Genomic DNA, 12922 nt, shown 5'->3' with positions numbered 1-12922 from the left:
AGTCTTGAACTCCTGAGCTCAAGCGATCCTCCCAAGTTGGCCTCCCAGAGTGCCAGGATTACAGGTGTGAGCCACCAAACCTGGCCTCTCCTTGACCTTTGAACATTGGAATGCTTAGGGCTCAGTCCTTGATTCTTTTCTACATTCACTCACTTGATGATCTCACCTGGACTTATGGTTTTATTATTTTTATTTTTTGAGACAGAGTCTTACTTTGTTGCCCTTGGTAGAGTACTGTAGCATCACAGCTCACAGCAACCTCAAATTCTTGGGCTCAAGCAATTCTCTTGCCTCAGCCTCCCCAGTATCTGGGACTATAGGTACTCGCCACAATGCCCGGCTATTTTGTTATTGTAGTTGTTGTTGTCACTGTTGTTTAGCAGGCCCAGGCCAGGTTCAAACCTACCTAGTGTAGGTAGCCAGTGCCCTAACCACTGAACTACAGGTGCTGAGCCTGGAAACTTAAATTTCCTTTTTATTTTATTTTATTTTATTTTTGCAGTTTTGGCCAGGGCCAGGCTTGAACCTGCCACCCCTGGTATACGGGGCTGGTGCCCTACTCCTTGAGTCACAGGTGCTGAGTCTGGAAACTTAAATTTTCTTTTTATTTTATTTTTGCAGTTTTGGCCAGGGCTGAGCTTGAACCTGCCACCCCTGGTATATGGGGCTGATGCCCTACTGCTTGAGTCACAGGTGCCACCTGAAACTTAAATTTTTATTTCTTCTCTAGACCTTTCTCTTGAGCCTCGGACCTCCAAACTATTTATTTATTTATTCTGCAGTTTTTGGCTGGGGCTAGGTTTGAACCTGCCACCTCCAGCATATGGGGCTGGCGTCCTACTCCTTTGAGCCACAGGCGCCGTCCCTCCAAACTATTTATTCAACATCTCTACCTAGATGTTTAAGCGACATCTTTAACTACCTGCAACTCCACCTCCCATTATCTTTTGGGAAATCTTAATGGCAACTTCAAAGTTTATCTAGAATCTAAACCCTACTATACCTTAGTTTAAGCCAGCATCATCTGTATCAAGTGAGATTTCTACCAGTTCTCCCCATTTTTACCCTTGGCAGCCCCATTCCTACCATCTATCCTCAAATCAGCAGCCAGAGTGATCTTCCTGTAGTAAGTCAGATCAAGTCACTCCTCAACACAAAATTCTCTAATGGCTTTCCCACTTACCTAGTAAGGGCTTACCTCTGAGGTTGTTCCCTGCTACCTCCCCTTCTCTCCCTCTGCTGGAATACATTGTCTTCTTTGCTGCTTATCAAAAACACCAGGCATACTCTTATTTCAGGACCTTTGGGCTGGCTCTCCCTGAAATGCTCTTCACCAAATTTCTGCATGGCCATCTCCCTCACCATATTGAGATTTTTACTCACATGTGATCTTCTCAATGAGGCCTATATTGAATATTCTATCTAAAATAGCTTCTCTTGGGTTGGTGCCTGTGGCTCAGTGGGTAGGGTGCCGGCACAATATACCGAGGGTGGTAGGTTCAAACCTGGCCCTGGCCAAACTGCAACAACAACAACAAAAATAGCCAGGCGTTGTGGTGGGCGCCTGTGGTCCCAGCTACTTCGGAGGCTGAGGCAAGAGAATCGCCCAAGTTGAAGGTTGCTGTGAGCTGTGACGCTACAGAACTCTACCAAGGGTGATAAAGTGTGACTCTGTCTCTATAAAAAAAAAAAAGAAAGAAAGCAAGAAAGTGTCTTTCAATGGCCCATAAAGCTTTGCATGATATCTAAGTATACTCAATAAGTGAACAAATTGAAGTAAAATCCCTCATCATTTTTTTTTTTGGAACCAACTTAAAGGGAAACACTAAAGATATTATCTGCTAAAATGAGGTTTGATAAGTAGCTATTGAGACAGTTAATCTATTTCATTCCTGACTCCACTCAACTGACTCCACTCAACTGAGTTAAGAGTTTACTGCTATGCGAGGGGCCACTCTACTTCTTTTCTTGGAACATCTAAAAGAGGTGTCCAAATCTCATAACATTTCAAAAAAGGCGTGAATGAAGAGTCACAGGGTCTTCAAGTTTCAAGCCATAAAAAGAAATACATTAAGCTTCCCTTTAACTGGAACACCAGCAATTGGCAAATGACCCTACCAAAAAAAAGCAATCAGAGTGTAGACTTGGTGCATTCGGCCTCACTCCCACAGCTCTCATGTATTTTTTGTAACACTTTTAGTGTTCATGTGAGTTATGTGAAGTTAAAAAATATATATGGGTAGTGAAGCTGAAAAGTGTATTAACTGACTTTTAACTAAAATTGCATCCTTGGCTTGGTGCCTATAGCTCAGCAGTTTGGGTGCCAGCCCCATACACTGGGGATGGTAGGTTCGAACCCAGGCCCAGCCTGCTAAACAAACAAACAAATTAACAACAAAATAGCTGGGTGTTGTAGCAGGCGTCTGTAGTCCCAGCTACTTGGGAGGGTGAGACAAGAAAATCACTTAAGCCTAATAAGAGTTTGAGGTTGCTGGTGAGCTTTAATGCACAGCACTCTATAGAGGACGACAATGTGAGAGTCTGTCTATAATAGTCTATAAATATTAGAGTCTACAAATAAATAAATAAGAGTCTATAAATATAAAATAAAATTGCACCCTGCATTTACAAGACTGATTTATAACATAGTAAAACTGTCTTACAGCAAGTCAAGTTTCTTTTTGTCTTAATTTGCTTTTAATTAGTGTATTTCAACATCAAGATCAAGTCAATACAGAGTTTATGGTATGGTATAGTACGGGGTATAGACTTAGTTAGGCCTACCTTTTATTAGCAATTCTCAAGCAATCAGAAACTACATTTATCCAGAATCTAGCAATCCCCATGGGTGCCAGATAACAGGGAGATTACTGAACAAGCAAGGATACTGACAATACAGAAAGAGCAGTGGTTGCCTCCTGGAAACCATGTAACCACTTAAGAGATGACAAAAGCCAGATGGGGATAGCCAGTGCTGTCAGTAAAGCTCAAAGAGTTCATAGGCATCCATGCATATCTGCACAAAAAGTTAATTATACTAAGTTCTTTTTTCAATGTATGTATTTTACATGTGTTTGTAACTAGCTACTGTAACCAATTAAAAACATCCATTTTTCCAATTACATGGGAATTATAACTAACTCGTTGACAGTGAATACATGTCTAGAAAAGAAAGAGAGACAGAGTAAGCATACACACATATGTAAGCCCATAAAAATGCATTTACAGCTGTTTCCAACCTATCTATCAGACCACTGCCACTGGGGGTAGCTGCAGTGACTTGGTGGTGAAAATGCATGTTTTATCCTTACATTCATGGAAAAACTTGTCATGTAAGGGAACTCTTGACTATTGATGAATCAAGAGCAGCCTTGATGCAAGAAGAACTCAATCAGCCATTTAGGAAGGTATCAAAGGGGACATTCTCTTGATTTCTGAGTTTTGGGGGTTTTATTTGCAGTTTACGGCCGGGGCCGGGTTTGAACCCACCACCCTCAGTACACGGAGCCAGCGCTTTACTCCTTGAGCGGCAGGCGCTGCCCGATTTCTGAGTTTTTTTTTTTTTTTTTTTTTTTTTTTTTTTTTTTAGACGGAGCCTCAAGCTATCCCCCTGGGTAGAGTGCCATGGCATCACGCTCACAGCAACCTCCAACTCCTGGGCTCAAGCGAGTCTCCTGCCTCAGCCTCCCAAGTAGCTGGGACTACAGGCGCCCGCCACAACGCCTGGCCATTTTTTTTTGGTTGCAGCCATCATTGTTGTTTGGCGGACCCGGGCTGGGGATTCGAACCTGCCACCCTAGGTGTATGTGGCTGGCGCCTTAGCTGCTTGAGCCACAGGCGCCGAGCCGATTTCTGAGTTTTTAAAAGGAGACTTTAAAAAGAGAGTCACTGCCTAGGCGCAGTGACTCACATCTTGTGAGCTCAGGCACTCTGGGAAGCCACGGCAGGTGGAATGCCTGAGCTCATGAGTTTAAGACTAGCCTGAGCAAGAGTAAGATCCTGTCTCTACTAAAACTAGAAAAACTAGCCAGGCATTGTAGTGGGCACCTGTAGTCCCAGCTACTAAGGCAGCTGAGGCAAGAGGATCATCTGAGTTCAAGAGTTTGAGGTTGTTATGAGCTATGACACCACAGTACTAGATAATATACTCTACCTAGAATGACAGAGTGACACTCTGTCTCAAAAAAAAAAAAAACCTGAAAAATAATGAGAAATCATTTTATTTAATGAGAAATAAAAATAATTAAATAAGCTATTATATACTCTCACAATAACCCTAAGAAGGTAGATATTATTCCTGTTGTTGTTGATGCTCATATTATCTTTATTGTATAGATGAAGAAATAAAAGTTTGGTAGAATTATAACATTTTCCCAAAGCTTCCAATTTGAAGATGAGTGGATTGGGAAAATAAAACCAGGCCTATCAACTCCATTACAATATGCTTCTTCTCACAAACAGTAAGGTCTCACAGTTGAAGCATATCTTGGGGAAAGCAATTTTATCTGTGATAACCCAAAGGCCTTTTCTAACATTCAGAACTAGGGGAAGAGAAGGGAAGCACAATATAAGTATTTTCAAGAGACACTTACCTCCCTCACACTTTGCCAAACCCAAATTGCAAAGGAGAAAATCCTTTGGAAAGTATGGATCTACACTTACTTTATTATACATAGCAATAACAATGCACGTGTTTTCAGAAAACTTCTAAGAGTATTAAATCAAAACACAATATAAGGCAAGAGTAGGGGTATTTTATAGAGGATCAAACAGCACTGTTTTTTGTTTTGTTTTTTTGAGACAGAATCTCAAGCTGTTACCCTGGGTAGAGTGCCATGGTGTCATAACTCACAGTAATCTCCAACTCTTGTGCTCAAGCGATCCTCTTGCCTTAGTTTTTCTATTTTTTGTACAGACGGGGTCTTGATTTTTGCTCAGGCTGATCTTGAACTCATGAGCTCAAGCAATCCACCTGCCTCGGCCTCCTAGAGTGCTAGAATTACAGGTGTGAGCCACTGCCAAGCCTGACAACACTGTTACATAAACTGCTTAGAATCACTCACCTAGCTAGTCGCAGTTAAGTTCAAGGTAAGAGGACTTAAACTGAGTACAATTTTAACGCTAACGTCCCTTTTAATGCACCACATTGGCTTTGTATGTAATTGCTGGTTTACTCATCTTCAGAATTGTAAAAGCAAATGTTCTTCCTAGTTATGAGAGGTGTAAAACATGTTTTGATAGGCTTTTTTGTTGCCACAGAGAAATTCTCAGTTCTATTCTTTCCTCTTATTTTTAAAGAGATTTTTAGAAATGAATTATCATTTGAAATCAACTAAAAAATCAGACCTGATCTTTCCAAGTAGCAAGTTACATGGTGAGTATAGGTCTTAAAATCTCGAAATGATCTCTTCAGCCCACTAGGAAGTCTTCTGTGAATTACTCAGCCTATTCATTAAGTCAGTAGTTTATATAGTAAATAAATTTCATCTCTTTGGAGTTGGTAAAAAAAAAAAAAAAAAAAAAAGACTTATTGACAGTCTTTCTGAATAAGAAAGCAATGAAGAATAAGACGGCCTTGCCTTTGGAACCCATGCAGGACTGTTCTCTCAGCATCTGGCACACACAGTGAAACATACAGCAAGCCTTCAATCAATAAATGCTGATTACTTGTCATCTAGAGTCAAGTTCTGATTGTGCCATTAAGGCATATAATACCAAGCCAGGTTCCCCTTATTAGCCAACCCTAGTTCAGATACAACAAGTACATATATAGAGAGAACACATGCTCAGGCACACTTGTCCTCAGCCTGTAATTGTTTAAGTCAAAGAGGCAGTAGGTCAGATTAGAGTTTCCTGGAAGAATTTTCCTAACATTTTCAGAGCTAGAATCCAAGGAAGTATCTAGCCTCAGACATTGTTTGCCTTGCTAAATATTTTTACAACTTTGAATTAATTGCCAATATTTAAAAATAGAGGTATTACATATAAAAATAAGAGATGCCAAGTATTCCTAAAGCCCAGGTTGAAGAGTAGGGACAAAAAACAGGTAGGGTGAAAACATGTACAAAGAGCAGTTATACCATGACCCATATGGCCCAGAAACTGCCCTTTCCCTACACAAGCAGAGGCCTGGGGTTTGTCAACTGGAACTGACCTAAAGAGGATTTAGAATGGGACACAAGCCACAGAAAGGGGTGGTATCAAACAAAAATCTGCATATAGGTCTGTTCAACTCATAGCTCCACCCCACTATTTGGCTCTTAGAACCATAATTTAACTGCCAGGCAAATACCCTCCAGGTAGGAGATTAAAGAGTCTTCTTTGTGGATACTAATTGATTTCAATAGCAGAAACCCAACAGAAAATGTTCAAAATTGAAAATTCAAAACTATCATGAGCAGGCTTGGCTCCTGTAGCTTAGCAGCTAGGGCGTCAACCACATCCATTGGGGCTGGTGGGTTCGAACCCGGGTGCCAAACAACAATTACAATAAAAAACTAGTCAGGCATTGTGGCAGGCACCTGTAGTCCCAGCTACTTGGGACGCTGAGGCCAAGAGAATCACTTAAGCCCAAGAGTTTGAGGTTGCTGTGAGCTATGATGCCACACCACTCTACCAAGGTTACAGAGTGAGACTCTATCTTAAAAATAAAAAAGAAAAGATAAAAAAATTTAAAAACCCAAAAATATTATGAACAAGTTATAAGGAGAAGTAGAGAAAGGTTTATTAAGAAAATAAACTTATGGGCAGCACTTGTGGCTCAAAGGAGTAGGCGCCAGCCCCATATGCCGGAGGTGGTGGGTTCAAACCCAGCCCTGGCCAAAAACTGCAAAAAAAAGAAAAGAAACTTATATATTACTTATCTGGAAGAGTTACAGTGAAAAAATAAACAATTAAAAAAGTGCTTAATTACAAAAATAGCAGAATATATGAAAAATAAACAAGAAGGAAGCATTGAAAGAAAAAGGAAAGATTCATGAACTAAAATAAAAAGGAAAATGGCTGGGCATGGGAGCATGCACCTATTGTCTCAGCTACTTGGGAGGCTGAGGCAAGAGGATCACTTGAGCCCAGGAGTGTCAAGACTATAGCATACTATAATTGCACCTATGAATAGTCACTGCACTCCAACCTGAGCAGCATGGGCAGACCTTGATCTTAAAAAAAAAAGGAAAAAGTAAAGAAGAAAGAATATAAGTGGATCTGTCGGAATAGTGGCAAGGCGGCTGAATCCCCAAATGAGCCAAGACTAACTAAAAATAATCTAAAAAGGTACTTTAGTTACATGCAGAGCAAGACGATGATCAAAGGGACAGACTTGCTGTGATTGATGATGTACTATTGAAGAGTGACACAGAAAAAACAAACCACACAACTATCAGTTGGTAAATACAGCAAGAAGGATAATCATAAGGTCCCATCTTTGACAAAGAAACCCAACAACCAAGTAAAGGATGGGGACCCAAAACCAACCACATCAGTGTGGAAACAATGGGGCTTCTAGCCAACTCCAAGTGTAACATAAGCAGACTATGGGTTCTATGGCCTCTAAAAAGCTTATATGATACTGGATGTACTTTCTGAAATATCATGCATGTACCACACTTTAAAATCAAGGAGCTAGCCGGGAGCGGTGGCTTATGCCTGTAATCCTAGCACTGTGGGAGGCCTCAGCCTCCTGAGTAGCTGGGACTACAGGCACCCGCCACAACACTTGGCTATTTTTAGAGATCAGGTCTCCCTTTTGCTTAGGCTGCTCTTTGAACTCATGAGCTCAAGCAATCCACCCACCTCAGCCTCCCAGAGTGCTAGGATTACAGGCATGAGCCACTGTGCCCGGCCCTCAGAATACATTTAAAACTAATGTAGTATAAAACTAATATTTATTTCTAATTCATGCCTGAGGCTGGCAAAACCCCAGGGAATGTACCTATTCACGAACAAAGAAAGCCTCCCCTTAGTTAACATGACTGGGGAGGCCAAAGGAAAGGAAGAGCCCTACCAACTGTTTGTAGAGTAGTAAGTAGAATATGAAGATGGATAATAAAGGAAAAGCATATAAAAGCAAGAAAAAAATATTCCAGGTATGAAAATGACAGGAAATAAAGGACATAAAGAAGATCTATTAAGTCTAGAAAGGCTCTTAGGAGGAAAAAAAAAATCTAAGAATCATTTATGTCAGATGGTGTCTGAGGGATATAGTTAAATATGGCTCTTAATTTTTATTTAAAAATTTCCTATGGGCCAGATACAGTGGCTCATGCCTATAATCCCAGCTATTTCGGAGACTGAGGCAGGAGGATCACAACTTCAAGAACACCCTAAACAACAAAGCAAGACATTCTCTCTCTCTCTTTTTTTTTTTTTTTGAGACAGAGTCTTAACCCTGTTGCCCTAGGTAGAATGCCCTGGAATCATAGCTTACAGCAGCCTAAAACTTTTGGGCTTAAGCAATCCCCTTGCCTCAGCCTCTCGAGTAGCAGAGACTATAGGCACCTGCTGCAATGCCAGGCTACTTTTTTTAGTACACAGGGTCTCACCCTTGCTGAGTGAGGTTAGTTTCAAACTCTTGGGCTCAAGCAATCCCCGAAGCCTTAGCCTCTCAAGTAGCAGAGACTATAGGAACCTGCTGCAACACCAGGCTACTTTTTTTTTTAGTAGACAGGGTCTCACCCTTGCTAAGTGAGATTAGTTTCAAACTTCTGAGCTCATGCTATCCACCTGCCTTGGCCTCCCAAAGTGCTAGGATTACATTAGTGAGCCACTGTGCCCAACCAGGAGACTTTGTTTCTAAATAACTGTTTAAACATTAGCTGGATGCTGGGCACACAGGTTCACTGCTGTAATCCTAGCACTCTGGGAGGCCAAGGCCGCTGGATTGAGCTCAGTAGTTTGAAACTAATCTGAGCAAGGGCGAGACCCTGGCCCTGCGACTTGGAAGGGTGAGGCAACAGGATTGCTTGAGCCCAAGAGATTAAGGCTGCTGAAAGCAATGATGTCCTCTACCTGGGGCCCTAGGGTGAGACTTTGTTTCAAAAAAAAAAAATTAAAAATTATAAAAAATTCAGTTTTAATAAACAAAACAAACAAAAAAAGCATTAGCTACATGTGGTGGCACATGCCTGTAGTTTCAGCTACTTGGAAGGCTAAGGCCAGAAGCGTGAGGGTACAGTTAGCTATGGAGGACCCACTGCAGTCTACCATGACAGAGCAAGATTCTATCTCTTTAAAAAAAAAAAAAAAGACAGGCCAAGATGGGTGGCTCACACTTGTAATCCTAGCACTCTGGGAGGCTGAGACAGGTGGATTGCCTGAGCTCATGAGTTTGAGACCAGCCTAAGCCAGAGCTAGACCTTGTCTTTAAAAAAACAGCTGGCCATTGTGGCGGGTCCCTATAGTCCCAGCTACTTGGGAGGCTGAGGTAAGAGAATTGTTTAAGCCCAAGAGTTTGAGGTTGCTGTGAGCTGTGATGCTACAGCACTCTACCAAGGGCAACAAAGTGAGACTCTGTCTCAGAAAAAGAAAGAAAAGAAAGAGAGGAAGGGAAAAGAAGGGAGAGAAGGGAAAGGAAAGGGAAGAGAAGAAAGAAAAGATAAAATATTAAAAAATAAAAGTTCCTTTGGTTATTTTCACAATAAACTGCTCATTATGGTTTTTTTTTTTTTTTTGAGACGGAGTCTCAAGCTATCCCCCTGGGTAGAGTGCCATGGCATCACGCTCACAGCAACCTCCAATTCCTGGGCTCAAGCGAGTCTCCTGCCTCAGCCTCCCAGGTAGCTGGGACTACAGGCGCCCGCCACAACGCCTGGCCATTTTTTGGTTGCAGCCATCATTGTTGGTTGGCGGGCCCGGGCTGGGGATTCAAACCCGCCACCTTAAGTGTATGTGGCTGGCGCCTTAGCTGCTTGAGCCACAGGCGCCAAGCCTCATTATGTTAAAAGAGAAATAAGATCCTCTATTGCTACAGATCTCAGTGCACAGCACACTAAAGGTTAAGAGAACTAGGGATATACTCACCTGCTTCTGGATCTGCAGGAATTTTCCACATGTACAGATTGAAGTCATCAGAGCCTGAAAGGATATACTGTTGAAACAAAAAATACATGTTGTATATTACATATTATAATATGTAATAAATATATACTGATTTATATAGGGTGTCCCAAAGGTCATCTTACATAGGAAAACAAGCTTACATTATATTTTATTTTATTTTATTTATTTTTTGGATAGAATATTTTTAATTATTGTGGAATCATTGAGGTACATTATATTTTATACTGTTATATTTTATATTTTTATCTTTTAAATTTATGTGTCAACATGTAGAAAAATCTTTTGTAAAATTTTGCAAAGAATATTTTGTAAATAAAGGTACATTTAGCTAAATTTCCCATTTTCCCTATATATGTATATATGATAAACTTTGGTATACACTGTATGTATAATATATTTTATCTATGTATACAGAGATTATTTTTTTAAACAAATGAGATAAAAGGGCATATATTAAGGCACCACACAGCAAATATCCTCTTAAAATATTTGCCTATCAAAAGACTTGTTAGCGGCTCAGCGCCTTGTAGCTCAGTGGCTAGGGTGCCAGCCACATACACTGGAGCTAGCAGGTTCGAATCCAGCCCAGGTCTGCCAAACAACAATGACGACTACAACCAAAAAAAAAAAAAATAGCTAGGCATTGTGGTAGGCACCTGTAGTCCCAGCTACTTGGGAGGCTGATACAAGAGAATTTCTTGAGCCCAAGAGTTTGAGGTTGCTATGAGCTATGACACCACAGCACTCTACCGAGGACAACTTAGTGAGACTCTGCCTCAAGAAGGTAAAAAAAAAAAGGCTCGGCGCCTGTGGCTCAAGTGGCTAAGACGCCAGCCACATACACCTAAGGTGGCGGGTTCAAATCCAGCCCAGGCTGCCAAACAACGATGGCTGAAACCCAAAAAAAAAAAAAAATAGCTAGGCGTTGTGGCGGGCGCCTGTGGTCCCAGCTACTCGGGAGGCTGAGGCAGGAGACTTGCTTGAGCCCAGGAGTTGGAGGTTGCTGTGAGCTGTGATGCCATGGCATTCTACCCAGGGGGGCAGCTTGAGGCTCTGTCTAAAAAAAAAAAAAAAAAAAAGGAAAGGAAAAAAAAAAGGGCTGCTTGTTAGCTAAAACTCAGCAGCAACAACAAAAAATGACCTAATCCAAAAAGGGGCAAAGGATATGAACAGACATTACTCCAAAGACATACAAATGGCCAATAAATACCTGAAAAGAGGCTCAGTCTCACTAATAATTAGGGAAATGCAAATGAAAACCATGACGAAATATTCTTTCACACCCATTAGGATGGCTATTTCCAAAAACACAAAAAAGAATTGGCAAGGATATGGATAAAGTGTAACCCTTCTGCACTGGTAGTAAAAGGTATAATGGTGCAGCAACTGTGGAAAACAGTATAGCAATTCCTCAAAACAATGGAAATAGAACTACCATATGACCCAACAATTCTAATCCTAGATAAATATCCTAAAACTGAAAGCAGGGACTCTAACAGAAACCTATAACACCAAGTTCATTAGTAGTTCATAATAGCCAAAAGGTGAAAACAACCCAGGTGTCCATCAACAGATGAATGAATAAACAAAATGTAGTAATACACACAATGGAATATTATTCAGACTTGTTTTTTCTTGAGACAGAGTATCACTGTGTCGCTCTGTGTAGAGTGCTGTGGTGTTAGAGCTCACAGTAACCTCAAATTCTTGGGCTCAAGCAATTCTCTTGCCTCAGCCTCCTGATTAGCTGGGGCTACAGACATGTGACTCCTCAGCTGGCTATTTTTAGAGACGGCTGTCTTGCACTTGCTCAGGCTGGTCTCAAATTCCTCTACCCTTCCAGAGTGCTAGGATTATAGGCATGAGCCACTGTGCCCTGCCTATCATTCTGACACACGCTGCAATATAAACCTCGATATTATAGTAAGTGAAATAGGTAGACAAAAGAAGATAAACATCACATGACTCCACTTATACGAGGTATTTAGAGTTTTGAAAATCACAGAAACAGAATGGTGGGTGCCAAGACCTGGGAGTAGGAGGAGTGGAGTTAGTGCTCAGGGGTACAAAGTTTTAGTTTAGATTGATGAAAAAGTTCTAGAGATAGATGGTGATGGTTGCACAACAGTGTGGATGTACTTAATGCCACTAAACTGTATTATTTAAAAATGGTTAAAACAAATCTCATGTTATGTATATTTTACCACCATTTAAAAAAATTTAATGCAGAAAATAAAAATTAAGAGTTTCCCAAAGGTCTTTTATGCAAGGACAAACATCCTGAACTTCCAGGCTGTCAGCTGGTATCTTTGAAAAGGAAGCCATGCCAACACACCTACAAGTTAGTGCCAGGGGCATAAGCAATCCCCCTTTATGTGGCAGCTTTACATTGTTTAATTTCAAAAAGATAGAACATGGCTGGGTGCCTGTAGCTCAGCAGCTAGGGTGCCAGCCACATATACTGGAGCTGGTAGGTTCAAATCCAGACCAGCCTGCCAAACAACGAGAACTACAACAAAAAATAGCTGGGTTTGGCCGGCACTTGTAGTCCCAGCTACTTGGGAAGCACTCTACTCAGGGTGACATAGTGAAACTCTGTCTCAAAAAAACAAAAAAGGGTGGCACCTGTGCTCACTGCGTAGGGCGCCAGCCCCACATACCAAAGGTGGAGGGTTCAAACCCGGCCCCAGCTCAACTACAACAAAAAAGTGGCCAGGCATTGTGGCAGGCACCTTTAAGTCCCAGCTACTCAGGAGGCTGAGGCAGGAGAATCGCCTAAGTCCAGGAGTTGGAGGTTGCTGTGAGTTGTGTGATGCCACGGCGCTCTACCAAGGGCAATAAAGTGAGACTCTGTCTCTATAAAAAA

The 12922-nt window shown here is 41.4% G+C and overlaps 1 protein-coding gene across 1 annotated transcript in view; it reads right to left on the bottom strand.

The window, feature by feature from the left end:
* The window catches only part of DCAF5 (DDB1 and CUL4 associated factor 5), a 122785-nt gene that overhangs the window by 19953 nt on the left and 89910 nt on the right, over positions 1–12922 (bottom strand). Inside the window, exon 6 of the mRNA XM_023517622.1 lies at positions 10018–10084. Within this exon, the coding sequence (XP_023373390.1) occupies positions 10018–10084 (67 nt within the window). The remainder of the gene's footprint in view (positions 1–10017; positions 10085–12922) is intronic.

Source organism: Otolemur garnettii, unplaced genomic scaffold (assembly GCF_000181295.1).
Source record: "Otolemur garnettii isolate 467f Iridium unplaced genomic scaffold, OtoGar3 scaffold00115, whole genome shotgun sequence".
Classification (NCBI taxonomy): domain Eukaryota; kingdom Metazoa; phylum Chordata; class Mammalia; order Primates; family Galagidae; genus Otolemur; species Otolemur garnettii.
This window is presented reverse-complemented; position numbering and strand designations above follow the sequence as displayed.